We start from the raw sequence: 20,668 nt of genomic DNA, 5'->3' as shown, positions 1-20,668 counted from the left end.
TAGTTTAGAGTTGTAGATAGATAGGGGGAGCCTTCCCTTAATTAGGAGAGTTTTACTCACACACTGTGGTTGAAACCACAATTTTGTATATTTCCCCAAGTGTACAAAATTTTCAACCAACACTTTCAAGGGAAATGCCTATTACCTACATAATATGATGTGCATGATCTGATGTTATGAATGTAGTCTCGATCGATGCACTTGACCTTTCTGCAATCCCTCATGCCAAGCTAGCTGAGTGCATTATGCATTATTGAGTGTGTGTTAGATAAGATAAGATAAGATAAGATAAAGATAAAATTATTAATGTCCAGCAAGTGACCACAATCAGGTCAAAGGGACTAGAGGTTACAAAAGAGGAGGGTCATCACCAGCAGGGACACCAAACTGTGTCCACAAAGAACAAAACAACAATAATAGTCGAGGCCAACAAGCCAATCAAGCAAACCCTTGGAAGCCGGAGCGGTGGAGAAAAACCTCAAGACTGAGGGGTAAGCTATAGGACGATGCCGTTGGGTAGTCTAAGTCCTATTGGAGGGGGACCAATGTGTGACCACTCTGCGGGGCTTCATTGATCTGGAGTGATTGGGATAGGTACCCAACTGTCTTTTGGTGCCACGCGTGGGATGAAGCCCAGAGGAGGTAATGAGCTGGCAAGACTAAGGGCGTGAGGGGTGTTGTAGGGAATGATCCCAGCGTCTAAGGGTATCTTGAAAGTAGAGAGCAAGGTATCTCTGGTCCGTGAACTTGAAGTAAGTGGAGAGAGTTTGAGTCTCTCTAAAAAGGGAGTGGAACCTCCCTCTAATCTCATAGTAAATAGGACATTGGAAGATAAAGTGCTCCTCCATCTCGATCTCACCGATGTCACAAAGCTAGCAAACACTGCCCATTTTGTCCAACTGGTGATCAATCTCAACCGGAGCTGGTGGGACCCCACTCTGAAAGAACCAAGGGGGATCCGGAGGGAATGAGACCAATAGCGTCAGATATAGGAAGGACGAACAATGAACCCGTCCTGCAGCTCAAGAAAGTGCTCTGCATTGAACGCCATCTTGGGGCGAAGACCCCCATGGGGGTTGACCCAAGTGGTATAGATGTACTGTCTATAGATGTCATCTCTGAAGCACCTGTTCATCTCCTGTCTGGAAGGGAGGAGATGGTGAGCGACATCAAGAGAGTACTAGAAGGGGGGGTGATGATCAATCTCAATCTCGATAGAGCCAAGGAGGGCCAAAGCCCTAGTGAACCAACAATGAGCTATCCCAGAAGGGGCCGAAGAAGCATAGCCTCTGAGGAGCAGTAGGCAAGGTAAGGGTATCTGTGATGCCCAGCGCTAGAGTCTGCAAAACCACCGAGACAGTGAAGAAACCAAATAAGATCAAAGATGGCCTCAAGTCTGAAGGGGCGGGCATCGAACTCAGCCAAAATGATATTGTGGGGAGTAGACTGCTTACATCGATGATGTGTCAAAGGAGGAGGATTGGAAACTGCTCGATATGGACCCAATTAACTCCAATAAGGAAGGCCCCCAAACCACTGAACCATAAAGAACAGTAGGCCGGATGAGAGTATCTAAAAGTGTCATCTTGGACGAGGTTAACTGGAAGTGATGTCAAGAAGGGCCAAGGAACCATACCCCTTGTTGATGCGCAATTGGATGGCGGGTCTCAAGCTGAAACGAGGGTCAGAGAACTTAACCCTCAGGTAGATATAGGAGGAGACGGTCTCGATCTCAGAGCCACCAAAGGAGAAGTGAAGGCCAAATTGAGAATTGAGTTAAATTGTCAGAAAGAATTGAGTCAAAAGGCCAGAAATAATTGAAATGGGAACCTTAAATGTCTATGTAAACTATATGGCTCTAGCTTCCCAGCAATGGAAGATTAAATGGCAAATGGCAATGTTTGGCCCCTGCCTTTCCATAGTGTGATTAGCCCAATCAAATTCAAACGATCTCGTCAAAATGTTTCAAACCAAGCTATCTTTTCATCGTACTGGGTAGGGAATTCTCCATAATTCCCTAAAATTGTGAAAAGGTTGGATGAAAGATCTGGCCAAGGAAGGTGATAGCCTTATAGATTTATTTAGGTGGTTTGAACGTATAGAGTCAAACTTGAGTGTTTTGTTTTCATTCTGATAGATTTGATGCTATTTTGGATAATATGCAAAGCTCATAGCGGATGAGTTGAAATGATTGTGCCAAAAGCACAGACCGACAGATTAGGTCAGTGATCCATTAATAATTCGATTCATTTAATTGGTGTAAGTTGGCTAGAATTCTTGGCTTGGAGAAAGGGCTAGGATGCTTGATTCAAAATTTTGTTCACCTTGGTGGACCACTTTATAAGTAGGGCTTCAAATAGGCCCCAACATCTGCCTATCTATAGTGGGTGGCACATACTTTGTAGTTAGGTTCAAAAGTCAATGAAATGAATAATTTGCATACATCTCTACAATGAAAATCATTTCTCATCATTCTTTTATCTAGTGCTTGATCTTCGTATGTTCTAGACGATATTTTCACAAAGGTTCTAACAATACAAATAAGGGGAATGGTTGTAAGATATATCAAATGGATGTCAAAAGTGCTTTCTTGAATGGAGACTTAAAGGAAGAAGTCTACATGGTGTAGTCATTGGGGTTCCACATTCTTGGGAAAGAACATTTGGTTTTTAAGTTGGTATAGTCCTTAGATGGACTTAAGAAGTCTCCTTGAGCTTTGTATTTTAAAATCGTTATCAATCATAGATATTCTATGTCAAAATCAGTGGTTGTTAATGGTGTTCCAAGTTTTCTATGTCGATGATTTAATATTTGTTCCATTTTTAAAATGAAAGGTCTATGATTGCTTCAATATTGTTTAGGTGTAGAATTTTGGCAATCTAATCAATGCTATATTTGTATCACAAAAAACGTATTCCAAAGTTCTTTCTAAAAAATCAGAATAACTGAATGTAATCTGATATCTACACCTATGGAAGTTAGGATAAAGCTCTCAACTAACACTGATTCGCTATTGGTCAATGAATTGGTGTATCTACAGTTTGCAGATAGTTTGATTTATTTTACAACCACCTCACTAGCTTAATGTTTTGCAGCATGTAGTCTTTTTTTATTTATGTGTAAGCCTCAAGTGGAACTTTTGCAAGGTGTAAAATAAGTTGTTTTATATTTCAAGTGGTCTCTCAACTTTGGTATTTTACATCATTGCTAGCAGGAATTATTGATTCTGATTGTGCTGGACCAATTGATACAAGGTGTACAAAAGTTTAAATGTTATCAATTTTGGTTCAGGACAAGCTACACAACACAATTTCCTTATCTTCCATTGATGTAGAATCCAAGGTAGTCGTTGGCTGAGGCAATATGGTTACAATGGTTTTTGGTCAATTTTCAACTTGACAAAATGGTTGACCTTAACTTTCTATGACAATTGGAGTGTTCTCAAGATGGTGTGTGATCCAATCTATTATGCTAGAACCAATTATATTGAAGTTCATTGCCACGATATTTGATGGTCAGTTGATTTTGTCTTTATTAGTAGCTTACTGTAGACCAAATTGTTGACATAATGACTAAACCACTAGGTAAAGATAAGTTTGTCGATTTTAGAAATAAACTTGGAATTATATTCAGTTTAATCATTAAGTGGAAGGGGAAAGGAGTGCCAGTGGGGGTTTATTAGATTAATTAAATAGACTGATGATAGTACACTTATGAGGAACCATTTTTAGTACAGTAGGAGTGGGATGTCAAATTGCTTAGATTAGAAATTATTAAAGGATATGCTTAAATGGCACTAAGGCTTGAAATTGAAAAACTGTTTTCTTTTTACCATTTTTGTGCTTTCTTTTGTATTTATAGGGCTATGAAACTTTCAGATTGTTATTTCTTTAAGATATACCAATTTGAGAGTTGTTAGATACGAAGAACATTTATTCTTCCTGATATTGCTCAGCAGTTTTTGCATGTCTAAATGTATGCATCTCATAATTTCACCTCTACATGCAGCCTTTCTGACTTATTTCATAGCAAAAACCTGCCTTTTAGAATCAAACCTATGGTATAAATACAAATCGATATTTGAATAAAGCAGCAGACTAATGCATTCCCATCAGCAGAACAATCTAAAAGCTGAGGGTAGTTGCATGGACTGACACTATCTAGAGACCAAACAAGTACAACTAAACATATCTTCTTTGACAATATTGATTGAGGGCCTAAACCCAGAACAAAAATATATTTGTCTGAAAAACTATGGTAAGCTACTCAATTTCATCACATTGACTATTTAATAGGGAAATAACTAAGATCAAGCTTTGTTCAGTTGAGGACATGGGACTTGCCATGTTCTCTTTAGGGATTCTGTATTTATGATTATGAGAAAACATGGTGATGAGTTTCTTCCTTCACTGTTTCATGAATAAAATTTATGTTTCCAAATTTTCTGTTTAGTATGTGTTTCAGCATAGGTTTGAAACTTTGATCTCATCTTTAAACTAGAATATGGAGACATCATTAGCATTTCATAAAAGGTGGTTATACAACGTCTGTTTTCTGTAGTTATAATTACTTTTTCCTTTTTGTTCATCTGTCAACAGGAATGATGGGCTTCAAGCTTTCATTGAGAATTTTGTGAAAGATCATTTTCTTCCAGCCATGTTTGTTGATTATCGAAAGTGTGTACAGCAAGCAATAGCAAGTAAGTTATTAGCACAAATGTGTATAGTTTGGTTGAACGCAATTTCCCTTATGTAGGCTCTAAAGAATGAGGGAACAATTAACTTAAGAATCAATTGCAAGAGACTTCTTCCCATCAAAACCTCAAATATCACAAATGGATGTTACTCTATGATACCACTTGTAATGTTTATGTTATGCAAAGGATGTAATGTATGAGACAAGATCACTGCTATCTCTGATTCAATCAATTAAATGTATGCAAGAGGACTTGTTCTATATGTATCAATGCTTAATTCAACAATGGTGAGATTATCATTCTAGTATGTTCAGTTGATCTCAATGGTAAGACTAGCAAGTGATGGTGGCTTCCTTGATATAATTATGGCAATTAGACAGTGGGTGTCTCTGATATTCAATATAACATATGCTCGCGGCTCAATACTATATGTGCCAATCGCTGATAATATGCTCTAACGTATATGCTACGGTTGGCCAGTAATGATGATCTGAGATGCTGTTTCTGATCTATCGATTAAGCATGCAATGAATGAATATGATGATATCACTCACAGTAATAGGTTGCTGTTTTCAGATCTGGAAATATATATTTGCAACAATGTGGAATATGCTTTTTCTGATCTTGACACTATTAACATGCAATAACGATGGGGCTATCTCAGATATAATTCCGATTGGTGAAAGCTCTCAATTTTGGGCCTTCGGCCTTGCTCACTCTGAACTCTTCCAAACTGGAATAAGAAAATAAGATAAAATACAATTGCTGCTGTTTGGAATGATTATGATCGTCTTCTTATATGATGAGGTGAGGTGGCTTCTAAGAGACACGTCCCTTGTCTCTTTTTAACTGCTTTCCTTTGTTATCCCTAATCGTGCCTTTTCATAATTTTAGCCTTGTCAATAATCGATAAGGGCGATAGTCAGGAAACTTCAATTATTCAACTCCTTTGATATCCCTTAACCACAAGTTCCCACTGATAGCTTCTCTTAATCTTCTATGGATGGTATGTTGTTAACATTGATAACTATTCGATTAGTTAGACGCTTAACATATAAGTCTTTGACTTGTTAGTTAATAGGTGTTTCAACCCCTTAACTAATCATTCTACTAGTTGTCTTCTTCTTTATCTTAAGACTGCTGGATCTTTATTATTATTTGGTAGTCTTCATCAATACGCTAGGACTTAAACCGACTGCTGATGATGATGCCGGGAGGAGGCGAATTGCTGATTCTTCGGCTTCTGCAAAGAGGAAGGTAAGGAATGCTATTTCTCCATGTGATTGATGTAGCTGTAGTGAGTGTCCGGTTTGCCAAGTGCGATATCGTTCGGCAAGCGAGCTAAGCGTATCGGTTTAAATCGATCCAGCTAACCGAGTTTACCCCATTGACCCAGGAGATCACCCAGCACCAAACCAAACAGCATCCGAACTAGCAGCAGAGGCGGAGGCACTACCCGCTTAGGCACTCCTTGAAGTTTGAGAGCCATAGTCTCGCCGATCCCGTGCCCACGTTCCCTCCTGTCGTCCTAGTTTATATATGTGCGTATCCCTTGTAGGGTTTAAGGTCCAGTGTTTTATAGCCTCCCTCCGACCCCGATTAGACCCCACCACTTTATAGCATCCCAGTACCTAACCCCATCGCAAGCAGAGAAGCCCATAGTCACGCCATAAATGGAGCCTTATTCCAGCCCAGCAATGCCACCAAAGCTCCTCTTTCCGGAGAGAGCTGACCGTAACAGCAAAAAACAATAGGTACCATTGCCCCCATCCTTCAGTAGTACCAATTGTTTAAAAAGCAGTTGATCCATACGCAGGTAAAGATCCAAAGCTAGTTGTTAATTCAGTTTACCTAGAAGCAAAGATAGAAGTGGGCACAAAGGCATTGGCAAAGGCATAGGTTTCAGCAGCGAAGCCAGGAGCTAAGACAGGACCACCACCTCTCTCAGCATTCCAAGCACTAGTCGCGGATGCGATTGATCTCGAACCATTTCCAGATCGAGAGTCCGCAGTATCCATTCCAATTATAGAGTCCGAAGCATCCCTTCCTGTTCCATATAGAGTCCCTGGTCCTTCAGGTGTAGAGCACTACGATCGAGCAGTTTCACTCCCGGTACCAGAACTTGGTAGAGCGAAGGCAGAGTCAGATCTCGTTAATCGAGATTGATACCCTAAGAGCCAATGGTTCGATATTTAGATACATATCCATGACCAGCAAGCACAAAGGCTATTCCAGAGCTAGCATCAGTGGAAAAAAAGGAGTTGAAGTTGAAGTTTACCTGGCGTAAGCAGAGGTCGTTTCAAAGACATAAGCAGAGGCACGTTGAAAACCTAGTTGACTAAACAAAAGCAGCACCTATAGCAAAGAGAGCAATGCAATGGCGGAGCAAGCAGGAGCATCGATCCTGGCACCCCTTCTTTTGAAAGTAACCCTCTAGCTCGTATCTGGATCCATAACCTGCAGAGGCGCTACCATCAGCGGATCGAGATTGAGTAGGACTGGCCGGGAACAGAGACGGGCTATTACTCAAAAATAGGAAATAAGAAGACTTTAATATTTGCTGTGCTAGTACCGTAATTCATCACTCGGTATATCCCCGCTAGTGGATCGTTCACTTCTCCTCCTTGGTTCCATTGAACGATTAATACGATGAATAAGAAATCTCCGGCACATAAACAGGCTTTTAACACCTAGTAAATGCCAGAACAAGGATTCCACCTAGAGGGAGAAGCTTAGACTAGAAGCAGCAAAGGCATCGGAGGTAGATGACCTCGTTTACTCATCAGTGGAGCCAACAGTTAAGGTGGCAACATAGCTAGTTTACTTTGTTGTTTACCTAGTAGTGACACTGGCATAGAAACTGGTCGGGAAGCTCAGACAGAAAGCAAGAAGAAAGGTCCATTTCAATTTTCCCGCCCTGCTTAATAGTTTATTGCCCTTTTCTTTCCCTCCTCCATAGTGGCTCCGCCCCCTTCCTTACACATATCCTATTTCGGTTTCTCTTCTCTAGTGATTGGCTTAGCCTCGTGTGATACTTCTGGACTGATATCGGTATTAAAAGGGCCTGTGACAGCGTTTTCGATCTTGGGGTATAGGTTGTTGGTACGGGACTGACTCATGTAGGTCTTGGAAGTGTGTCTGGTGTGTTAGTCCTTGGCGTAATTAGTTTGTAGGCTTCCTTCGTTTCAGGGTCCAGTCAGGCTTCAGCTTGTGGTTTTGGGAGGCCTTTGGTCCTGGATCGGGCCTGTCTCAAAGTTATTCCTTTCTTCATACTCTTGTTTCAGTTGATCGATCTGTCCATTTTAATACTGAAATTGTCTTATCTTTATATATACTTTCTATTCTTTATCTACTCCTCACTGCTGGTCGTTGATCCTGATTATAATTATTCATTGTTCATGCTTTCATTACTTGTTAATTCTGTGGCTTGTCTGTATTCTGCAGATTAGGACTCAATAAATAAAAATAAAGTCTTCCTCCCTTTTAGGAGTCCTCACATCCTCTCCATTATACCTTCTTCTTCAATTAGAAAGGTATGTCTTTTCCCAAAAAACACGGCCACCATGATGAATGCGTCCAAGAGGGGTGTCTCCTTCCTTTTAATCGATAGTTATTATGGTTCCACAATATATTCCAATCACTATCTTTTGTTTATCAGTCTCCTTCATTTTAATTGTCTTGATGAACATTATATTTTATTATTACTTATTTATATTATTATTATTTATTTATTTCATATTTTAATTTTATTATTATTCTTTTACTATCCAATCTTAGTTCAGGAATGGGACATTACATTGAATTTATTGAAAATAAGCCCAGTCAAAATGATGAATCTTGGATACGAGTTTTATCATGTAAAGCATTGTGTTTTGGGATTTGAATTAACATGTTTAAATTTCTGGATTTGAGCACCATTATTAAAAAAATTGTATACTTGCTCAGGCCACAACACTTAGATAAAATCTTTTAATCCTCTCCAGTATTATGTAAGCAGAACACATCATTGAAACTGCAACTCCTATTGACTCTTTCTGCTCTTTTCTACAAGGCAAACCCAAAAGGTGAAGGATGATACGTCACGCATTGAGAATTTAACAACATGATCAAAGGAAAGTTGCAGGCTGTTTCTGCATAGACAAACTTAAGTAAATGGAAATTAATGCTTAGGATGTGTTCCAAAGGGATAAGTTCCTAAAGTGAAATACAGTGTTATGCATTAAAGAATTCTATGCTTTACTAATTAGCTTGCATTATACAATGATTCTGCGTCAAACTTTCCATCTCATGTATTTTCATCTTCTTGTACAGCCTTTAGCAGCTATAGTTTTGTTACATAGCTTATGCCCGTCCTAGCTTTGAAAGTGAAGCAGGCATATTTTAGTGATGCCTGGACAGGCCTTCCAAATTTTAATGGATGGCACATTGAAGGCAGGCCTGGAAGAATGTGGAAAAAAATATTTAAACTGGGAAAGAAATGATTTATAAAATTTTAAAATTAATATCTGGATTCAATTAAAATTAAAAAATAATACAAATACATTAAGCAATCACAAATCAAAATATAACTGGTCATTGTTGTTGCAGAAAATCATTTATAAATCTATATTGTCTTGATTTCTAGAGCAAATCAGATTTTATACGTATTCCAGTTCTGCACTTCTCACATATACTAAGTTGGAAATATGTCAGATCTATAAATAAGAATTTATTTTCACACTAAATCCTTGTTCTATGAGAGTCTTATTTCAAGTATGTAATAACAAAAGCTTAACCGAAATTTCTAACAATCACAGCATAAACATATGAACTAGCTCTACAATAGCAGGAAGTAAAAAAGGTCTGCGATGTTTTTACAATGAATTATGGGTAGCTAAATCAATTAATTCATGATCTGAAATTGGTTAGCATGTGGATCCAATGTTGAAGACATCGTTCCACTCAGGTTTGAGCAAAGAAGGGACAGGATTGATGAACAACTAGCGACTGATGACTGTACAAGAAAATGATCCCATCAGCTACAAAATTTGATAAATAGGGGTTAAAGGTGCTATACAAATGCTCTTGGAAGTTTGGGGAAAAATATTGTGACATTGATGGGTTTTTGATTCACCAACAGCAAGTATTGACAGAGAATGACACCAATGCCCACCCAATTAATAGGCAGCCTGAATGTGGAATCTAGAACTCGTTCATATAATGTCTGATTGGTCTGAAATTGTATATGGGGACATCCTGCTTCAGCTACAAACCCAAATTGAGGTTAAAATTTATTTGTGCAGCCCTCCAAATGTTGCAAATTTTGTGTGGTGTCCTTTTGTTGTGATCTGATGTCAAAATGAGCCTAAAGTTTAACTGATGAAACTTGAAACATAAATGTACCTGCTCACAGTAAGTCAGCCCTGAATTTGTCCACAAAAGCTTGAAACAAACAGCTGTAGGCCTGGATACATGTTCTGTCTTTGAAGGCATATGGGACAAGGCTGTAAGTTGTTAAAATGGTTCGAGGAACCACCAGATCTTTAGAAGAGATTAAAACTTGAGTTTGAGATGATGTTAGAAAAAATTCACCCCTAAACTCATTCAACACATCCATTACTAAACAAAATGGGCAGAAAGGTGAGATTCCAGATATAAAGTGTTTGTTGATCATATCCTTTCTATAGCTGAGAGGAAGAGATGAGAAGGTTGCAACACTTTTCAGAATTGAAACCCGCATATCGTGTGTAGATAGCATAAATCATAGTTTCAAAATTTGCTGAGTAATAAGCTAATTTGCAGATTATTTCTGCAACTGAATAAATCACACAATTGCTCATCTGGCTTAGCTTTTGGCGAGTTTTTCTTAGTCTTCTTAAGTTCTGGAAAATTTTGCTGAGTACTGCTGAGTTTTGTGAAGTTGTGAGTTTTGAAACTGAGTCCAAGAACCGATTAAAAGGCTAAGCTTGAGTGCCAATTGATGTATTATACTCAGTACCATGTTGGACTTAAAATAGAATGTGTATATATCCCAACATCTTATGGCTGTTGTTGGTGTGGAATCAAGCTGTACATACATCAGTCAAAGAAAATTTGCAGCAAAGTGGGGGAAGGGGCCCAGTTACCACCCATGTTCTAATTACCATTCACTCTAGACCCCCCAAGAAACTTTTGCATTTTAGCCATTAAAAAACTTTAAATAGGCCACTAAAATCTTGCAAATGCACAAATACATGTTCACAAGAGAAGGTGTATTTGACCAATGAATGTAAACAGCTACACATACATTTGCATTTCTTATACAAGACAAGTTGCACCAAAATACCCACTTTCATTTTTTTTAAAATACCAGCTTATGCAAGTGGCCCAAAACTCAAAACATATTGTATTTACATATACATATTCACAGTTAATGGTGCCTAAGTTGTCACAATGACAAGCCCCTATCAACTTTATGGTCTTTCAATTGCACATTCTCCCATACTTCCTTTCACATCTACATGTATTAACTCTATCTACTATATGTACCTGCACAAACAATAAATGTGTAAGGTTCCCCAAATAAATATAAAACAAAATATTAAAAATATATAAAGACTTAAATAAACCCTGTAGAATATTTTTTTCAGCTATTACAAATGTAAGGTTCCAAATTTTAAAATAGCAGCATTCTCATTTTTATAAGCTTATCACAATTACATCTTTCCCTTGTATTATTCATGTTATGCTTTCAAACTGCATACATCACCATACAGTTTATATATCTATATATACTTTTTTTATATGGCACTCTAAATTTGCAAGTTCTGTTTTATGTCATCTGGACTGCTTTATACAATATTTTTTTTATTTGGGGTATAACTTCATGATATTTATAATGTTGTAGAGACTTGATATTTGGTGGTTTTCTCTTTTATAAATTAAAAAATTCTCATATTTGTTGTTGCATAGTTATTGTTTTGAGATTTTCTCCAGCTTCTTTAAATTCACGGTTTCATATTTGAACCTACCGTTAGTATATGCCCAGTGTCAAAAATATATATACGAACTCATAAATAAATCCCTGTACAAATTTTTTGACAGCAGTTACAAATGCAAGGTTCCAATTTTAACACAAGCATTTTCATTGTTTATAATTATGTCACAGTTATATCTTTCTCTCATTCATATTATTACTCGTGTTCTCCTTTCTAACTATATACACCACCGTACAGTTTCATTGTGTGTGTAATTCATGTTTTCATATTTGAAACTGCTGTTAATATATACTCAATGTCAAAAATATATACAAACATGTAAATAAAACCCTATCAAAATCAATATCAAAATCAACTTACAGCTGTTACAAATACAATGTTCCAAATTTAAAAATAGCAGCATTTTCATTGTTTATAATCAATATCACAGTTATACCTTTCTCTTTTTCACATTATTATTCATGTCCTGCTTTTGAACTGTATACACCACCACATAATGGCTTCACCATCATGCAATGATTTCTAGGTTTCAGTTAATGTCGAGCTATCTTTTCTGAGTTCTCCTTACATTTGCAGACCATGATACTTGTTAATCTGGTTTGCTCCACTAGTCTTGTCTTTTTTGCATTATTGTATTTATACTGTCTAGGGATTCGTTACTATGATCTTTTGCACTTTATATGGTGAAATAATTACAGACTGAAATGATTAGAAAATTTTATGGTTATTTTCTGAAACCCTCACTTATGGGATTTGTAAAACAGAAATGACAAAAACAATATATATTTTATGGTAACTGTTCTTCCAATATGTTTCAGTCATATATTTTTTGCACCATTGATTTGTATGTTTGTTGCTTGCAGCCATTGAACTGAAGCTACAATTGATGCAATAATATGTGGTACATATAAATATATATGTAAGCAGTCATATACATACATATATGCAAGCATATGTAAACAAAAAAACAATTAAATATACATGTAAAACAGAAATGAGCTACACATTTGAGCAGCGTACATAATGAGAATCATATATGTACAATGAAATCCATAAGTAAACAAAATAAGGAACTTGCAATGGGGTTTACAATGGTTTGCCATATTGTTCACAACAATTAAGAAATATACATAAAATATAAGAAAAATGGAATGAACAATAGAGAACAATACATGATGTCAATTGGGTCACCGCCAAAGTAAAGTCTTGAAAGACTTTACCTGAAATGTCTGGTTACAATAGGATGTCTTCTAGTTACCTCCCACAACTCTCTACATGCCTGCCAAAACAAATTTATATACTTGAGAAAGTTTTGAACATGCATCTAATCATCCTAACAATTGTGCACATACAACTATAAATATCTATAGAATATACAGACCGCAATGACATAGCAGTAAAAGGAGAAGCAATTGCATTCTACAAATCGAAGTACTAGCGATTAGAGCAAAATATCCCAAAATTTTGATTGTGTTAACAAACATCGATTCATCGTTATGTCCATCATCCACATAGCTGCTTCACCTCTCCACGTTCTCACATGCATGCAAAAAATTAATATAATCGGAGGTAGTAATGAACAAACATCAAATCATCCTTACAATTACTTTAATTTGTGTAGATCTTTTCAAGTTACGTTGATAAGGCATTGAAACAAGGGTGTACCAATGTGAAGATGCGGAACTATTTTTTTATATTTAACGAAACTGTATGTTGATGTATACAATTTGAGAGCTGAACATGAATAATAATATGAAGAAGAGAAAGATATAATTGTGGTTCGATTATAACAATTGAACATGCAAGCTATAGTATTCAGTAAATATATATATGCATACAAAATTATGCATATATATTTATATATATATATACACACACACACACATATATACATATATCTATACATAGTACATACATATACATATACATATGCCTATTTTTATTTTATTTAAACTAAGCAATAATGGAAAAAAATAGGTTTTACTTGCCCTAGCCATGGACTGTTCAAAATCAGCTTAAAACCCTTTGAAAATTTGCAAATTCCATGGATCCTATTGGTATAAAATGGCTAAAAAAGAAAATGAGTTGTGGCCTGAAAACCCTACATATACATGTGCCCTAGCCGCGGCCAGAATAAACTGGTAAAAATAATGCAATTTTTCAGAAACAATTCCGCTTCAATTTCATACAAAATTGGTTCCCACGTTTTAACATAGAATTACACCCTTTCTTTTAGACAAACTAGGAATGACTTAAATCATAAAAATCATGATTTTTCAATAAAATATCACCCAAAACAATTGTTTAAAAAAACCATGATTTTCCTTAATAAATCCATTGTAAGTTTTAGCAGATCGGAGGTCATGATTTCCATAAAGATGTGGACATGATTTTACCAGAAATATGTATGCAAATAAATCTTGAAAACTATCACAAATTCCACCAAAAATAAACCTATGCAATTTGATCTCCGAACCTTTGTGTCTGCTGCACCACAATGATAATAACTCTCTTTTTCATATAGTTCCCTGCTTTGATGCCATGCTATAGAAACCAATAGAACACAATATTATTATTATAATAGATATCAGGATACAGATTTCAATGAGATTCATCTCCTTATATAGAGTTTGGAGGATGAAACCAAATCAACATGCAATTGGTTAAACATAGCGCAACTCACACTTAACACTAAAATAGAAAACTCTTTTAAGTCACTAAGGTGACTTTGTTACAAAAGTAATGTACTGTACCCTTTTGGGATTTACTGTATTTTTCCCTAGAATTCCCAAAAAGGTATGAAGTATATATTTAGTAAATGCAAATTGACAATCTTTAAATCTTGATTTAGATCCCAGCACTTGAAAATATATAAGCCTGCTGTTAATTCTAAAACTGATTGTTTCTTCCTTGATCCTGTTTGATGTATGAGTACTTCTGCTCTGCTTTGATTGCCTGATTCCTTTTACACTTTCATATTATATTGAGGTGATACATCCCTTTGAAAAGAGACACCCATTTTAAGGGTCATATCTCCTCATTGCTTGCCTTATCATTCAAATCAGATCTGCACTTCTAATTATAGATTAAATGTTGCTTCCTCTTATTCTCTTCCTCTTGTCTCCCTCTCTCTAATTGAATTTGTCCTACCCCTTATATCTTCCAATGGTCACAACTTTCATAATTATCACCTTTTGAAAGAGTCACAACCCTTCATTATTTCTACCCTTTTGAGAGAATCACTTCCTTATTTCCTTCCCATTCCTTCTTTGATTTACCTTTCATTAATTCCTATGCTCCATTCTTTTTTTCCCTTTCCTCGTTGTCCTCTTTCAAATGAACTTTTCTCCCTTTTATGTCTCATGTTTGAGGGAGTCACAACTCTTCATAGCATGCCTCTTGACTTTTCATTAAACTTAATTAACTTGTAATTATAGTATATTATATTTTATTATTTGTTTATATTTTAATTTAATTATTATTATTTATTATTAAATCCTATTTCACAAAAGGGACATTACAAGTAAGCCTTATCTTCTAAGAATTTTATTAATATTATACTAATCGAAACGGCACTCAAAACTTGAACTGAAGAACATCTAATATTTGAGTTATTTTCTTCTATTGTCTATAGATAGTTCCTTAAAATACAGACCACCCTCGGATTATATATCATATATACTTTTTTGAGCACCACAGTTCATTGATTATGACAGTAAGTTATAGTAGATGTTTTACATGTCCCTGGATACTGTAAAATTGTAAGATCCAATATCTATGTAAGATTGTTTCTTATAATTTATTAATATGTATGCACCACAAAGTGAGGTTGATTTGATGGGGTTGGTCAATTCTGTAGGCCCTGCTGCTTTTAGGCCACGAGCTCATGCTGGTGCAGTATATAATCCATCAGTTGAAGAGGGTCGTCCGGTGCTTCAGGGACTGCTTGCTATTGATCATCTTGCAAAGGAGGTATATGTATTTATTTGGTATCTGTGGCAGAGATTTATTTTAGTGGAATCTTTGGTTCCTGAACATAGTAATTTGTAATCTACCGTTGATTGAATTTGAGACTGCTGAGAGTATTGATATTCAAACTTATTGTTTTTTCAGATTTACTCGACATTTTTTGATAAACCTGCTATTTAATGTCAAGATAGCTGAAGATATTTCTTGTCATCCCATTAGGTATTAGGATGGGCACAAGCCATGCCAAAGTATGCAGGTGAGCTTGTGGAGTATGTACAGACATTTCTTGAACGTGCCTATGAACGATGCCGGACATCTTATATGGAGGCAAGTCTTGTATACAATTGATTCATTTTCAAGAATTATATTTCGAGAGCTTGTTTGTGGGTATAATGATCTGTGGTGTACAAGTTAGTCTGTTGGTTTTTTGTCATTTACTTTGATTGTCATTCCTGACACTCATTTTTTTTTCTGTGAACTAAGAACTTTTAAAATGAGATTTTATAGTGTTATTTTTCCTTTTGAAAGCATAGGAAAAAGAAGATTGGTTTTAACTTTAAGATTTTTATCTCACTTTTGATGAGGATGATATGAGATTGCCCTTAAGTTCATATGTGCTATTATTTCAGCAATTTATTGTTCTTGCCCTTTAATTTTCAATATAAGAATTGCAGATGTATTTTTAGGATATCTTTTGAAGACCTAGCAACAGGACAATGAAATCTTTTAAAGAAAAAATGCTTAATGAACTCTTCGTTTCCCCATTATCCACCAAATTATCAATGAAAAACATTAACTTCTATCTTTGGATGTGTTCATTTCTCCTATTCTTAACAAGATTCTTCATGTGAATAAACATGTCCATAATAAAGAAATCAACTATCTATGGCCATTTTTCTAAAAAGCTAGAGACCAAGCAATCAAATTCTTCTAGTATTTACAAAGTCTGTAACTTAATCTTTTAAAATTCTCATTAACCTAGAACACCAGCCTAAGTGAGAAATATAAGATTAGACTGAATTTGCCCAGGATTCTGGTACCCTTGGGTTCCTCTTCTTTGGCAATGAGTCCTCTTGGATTTTTGGACTATTTGTAAAATTTCTAGTCACCTTGTTGGTCTCACAGGTTCCTCCCCTTCTGACAGGACTAAGGTTATTTTGCTCATCAGATTACGTTCCAGTTTTTGTTTTGTTTTTACATATCACACTTTGTTTTGGATCCCTCTTGCTATTCTTTGTAGTTGCATTTCTGATCTGTTTTGGTCACTTGTGGGCATTTTTTATTTCTTTCTTAATGTTTTCACTACCATGTGGATAACAAACAGCAATATGTTTTTTTGAAATTATTGTTATGGCCTTTTTTTGACATTAGTTTGTTACTGCTGAAACATGGGGAATTGAACTTTGAGGTCCTCTTTTTTTGCTATATCCCTGAGGGAAAGGGCCTAGGGACAGCCTATACACTTGTTTTGTGCAGGTATATATGTCATAATCTAAGGATTCCCTTGGCCTACAGGAACACCCAAACATGCTAGTGGACTTTACTTCTCATTTAGCTTGTAAATCATACTTCATGAAAAAGTGGAGGATGAGCTGTTCATGAACTAGACAAACTGGATAGGATATGTATTATATTGATGCATTGTTGATTTCAAATGCTCTAATTTGTTTTCCTAGTTTGTTTCCAAATACTTGTGTACCGTACGGAAAACTTTGAAGCCTCAATCTCTTAAAATTGATTTAATGTTGATGTATACCTATGTTTCTACACAGAGCTATTTTGACTCATCATCTTCCATTACCTTTTTTTCAAGGAATTAGTGGTCTCGTGATTATTGCAAGCATATGTAATGTCCCCATTTTGAAATAGGAACTAATAATAAATAATAAATAATAATAGACATAAAATAATAAAAAATGTCTCTCCTATTTTGATTAATACAAGGGTGCTGCCCCCTCTGCAGCTATTTACTTATTAAAAAAAAATAATAATAATAAAAAATGTAACATACTATAATTAAAATATAATTAAATTAATGAATAGTCAAAGGAATGGAATAAAGAGTTGTGACTCTCTCAAACATGAGATATAAGAGAGAGAAGAGATCATTTGAAAAGGGGAAGGAGGGAAGAAATGAATGAAGTGTGGGAATTAAGGAAGGATTAATGGAGGAAGAAAGGAATGGAAAGTAGATAAGGTTGTGTCTCTTTCAAAGGGCAAGAATTATGAAGGGTTGTACTATTTCAAAGGGTGTTAATTGTGAAAGGTTGTGTCTCTTGTCAAGGGGCAGGCATGATGAAGAGATGGAAGTGAAATCAATTTAGAGAATAATTTATTAATCTCAAAAATGCTGACTTAATTGTTATGAAAGGTGGTGCCTCAATTCCTATGTAAAGTGGTGACTTAATGGTTATGGAAGGTGGTAAAGGAGAGATCATTTAAAGGGCAGGAAAAAAGAGGGAACAAAATATATAAGGCATAAAAAGCAGATTTAAGAGCAGACCTAAAATAAGAAGTCAATCAAGATCGATCAGATCAGATTGATTATTAATAATTAATATACAGCAGTTCAAATGTATTTGTGGTTTGGTATGAGTTATTTATGCATAGCATGATGAATGTTATTTATATCTGCACATTTATGATTTAATAATATGTTGTGGTTTATGACTGACTTATATATATATATATATAGGATTCTTTATATGTACTGATTGTTGATTAAAGTCAGCCATGGTAGAGAAATTGGGGAATTACAAGTAGGGGAATGGTGATGGGGTCATCTTCTAGGTACGCCACCTCATGGTATAAGACCGGGGCCAAAGGGGTACAAAGGGTATTGCCTTTGGGCTTAGAAACGATGGACTTTCGGTGCACCCTATTGTGAATGCTCCCCATGCTCTCTATCATTGTAAATAAATGCATTACGAATGTTCAATCATGGAAAGTAGGATAAAAGTGGCAAGATTGAGGGGAATGGTTATAGGGCACCTCACTAGATACATGACCTCATATGGATGACACAGGCCACATGAGGACAAGAGGAATGGTATATCCGCTCTTGGGCTTAGGGTAGAGGATCTCTAGGGTACCCAATTGAGTTACCTTTTCCTAGCTTCCCTATGGTTGAATATCCCCAATAAGTTAGAGATATCTTATGATTAAGTTTTATATTCCTAACCCTAGTAGGAAAGTTACTTGAAATTGTGATTTTAGGACAAACAAACTAGGGCATTTACAAAAAGGGACATTACAGCATAGCATACAGTCTTTAATGGTTTTTTAATATAATCAGGAGGATTTTATCTACACAAGTCTTCCATAGAAGCATTTAATTTTCACAGGAATTTCTTAGCAAATCAAAAGATAAGAAGTTTTCAATTCATTGGGATAAAATCAGCAACCCAAAAAATGCAGAAAAAAAAAAACAAACTTATGTCTTTAATATTTAAAGGCACCCTAATTGCATAGACAGTGAGAGACTGAAAGTAAGGATAATATACAACATGAATTTTGAAATAAAGTTTTTTCTTATTAATTTTGAGATTGCTGATTACAATGCACACCACAAAGTACTTTACTACATAGTTTGACTTTAAATTTTGAACGTCAAAATTAATTATAAACCACAAAATACAAATGTCAACCTACAAAGTAATACAAGTAGATGTAGTCATAATTGCTACGGATTACAATGTACTTCCATTCTGATCACCTCAATGTCCTTCATAAGAAATGGTAAGAAAATATGATGATTTCTCCTAGGAAATTCCCAAGAAAAAGGCATACATCTCCCTTTTCATCAAACTTATTATAGCCACTACCCACATTGCACGAAATAGTGCACCACAAATAAGTGCTAATGAACAGACCTGCAATCCCATAAAAACACCACAATTCCTTGTGGAACAAACGGTATTTGCTGAGATGACAATAAGGGTATCAGATTCCTACCAAGGTAACTTGAAAATCCGACCACAAAATCCTAGTGAACCCAAAAAGAGGAGACAAGCAAAAAATAAATTGCTTATCTTCTGAGACCCTGTTATGGGTTCTTAGGGGATTGTAGGTCTTGATGATAAAGCTTCAACATTCTGCTCTCCTATAATTCAATTCGATTTCTCTTCATCAAATGCCTCGGCTTCCCTCAAGGCATTGAAGCTTGCATCTTGAAAATATGGCTCCTCTTCTTCTGTGATCCATTTTGAATGTGGATTGATTTTGTCAAGGTCAATCAGCTAATCTTCCTTGACACTCCCTAATATTATCATATGAATGCACTAGTTTGTTACCTATTAAAATAAGTATTCTAATTGCAAACTGCAAGACTATAATTAGAAATTACAAATGGAAATGCAAGTTAGAAGCTTTTTAATCTATTTGTAGAGATCATTGTGGACAAAAACCAACTTTTTTTTTTCAGTCAAATAATTACTTTTCTTAGTGTGTATGTATTCAAACACATCTAAAATGTTCACAAGGAAGGAAACTACATGGTTGGCTCAAAATGCACATCACCATCCATTGCAATTTTTTGGCATTTGTGCCAAAATAATCTCACTAATTGGCTAGAAGGAACAAATTTTATCAACATTTTATTATTTAGATAATTTCAATTGTTTTGGAAACATAAGAAACTTTAACCTTTGCTTGAAATAAAACTTTAAGGGGAAATTTGATTTCGAATTGTCTAATAGCTAGTTTATAAGTGGTTTGGTCATATGTTGCACAAACGATGGCAAAAATTCCTAATTCTTATTGGTGTATGGGCAATTTTTTCCATGGGTACTTGCCAATCCTATGGTTCAAGGAAAAATCTCCTAATGCATCAATAGCGGCCTTCATTGATAATGGAGTCATTATAAAACAACACTAGATTCAAGAAATATCTAATAGCGTGGAGGGTGCAATGCATCTACCAATGCCATCATGCATCAATGATCTCCCATATTAGCATGCACTTGTCCCTCTCATTGCCCATCCTTGCTTGAATAAGCTCGTTTACCCTACCCGTGTCCACATACAAGTTGCCCATTTCAGATTTATT

General features: G+C 35.8%; 1 protein-coding gene across 1 annotated transcript in view; it reads left to right on the top strand.

The window, feature by feature from the left end:
* Positions 1 to 20,668, top strand: part of LOC131065853 (exocyst complex component SEC8) — a 246,086-nt gene that overhangs the window by 176,260 nt on the left and 49,158 nt on the right. Inside the window, exons 15-17 of the mRNA XM_058000496.2 lie at positions 4,599 to 4,699; positions 15,512 to 15,624; positions 15,841 to 15,948. Of these exons, the coding sequence (XP_057856479.2) occupies positions 4,599 to 4,699; positions 15,512 to 15,624; positions 15,841 to 15,948 (322 nt within the window). The remainder of the gene's footprint in view (positions 1 to 4,598; positions 4,700 to 15,511; positions 15,625 to 15,840; positions 15,949 to 20,668) is intronic.

The sequence above is a fragment of the Cryptomeria japonica genome, chromosome 6, assembly GCF_030272615.1.
Source record: "Cryptomeria japonica chromosome 6, Sugi_1.0, whole genome shotgun sequence".
NCBI classification, from domain to species: Eukaryota; Viridiplantae; Streptophyta; class Pinopsida; order Cupressales; family Cupressaceae; genus Cryptomeria; species Cryptomeria japonica.
This window is presented reverse-complemented; position numbering and strand designations above follow the sequence as displayed.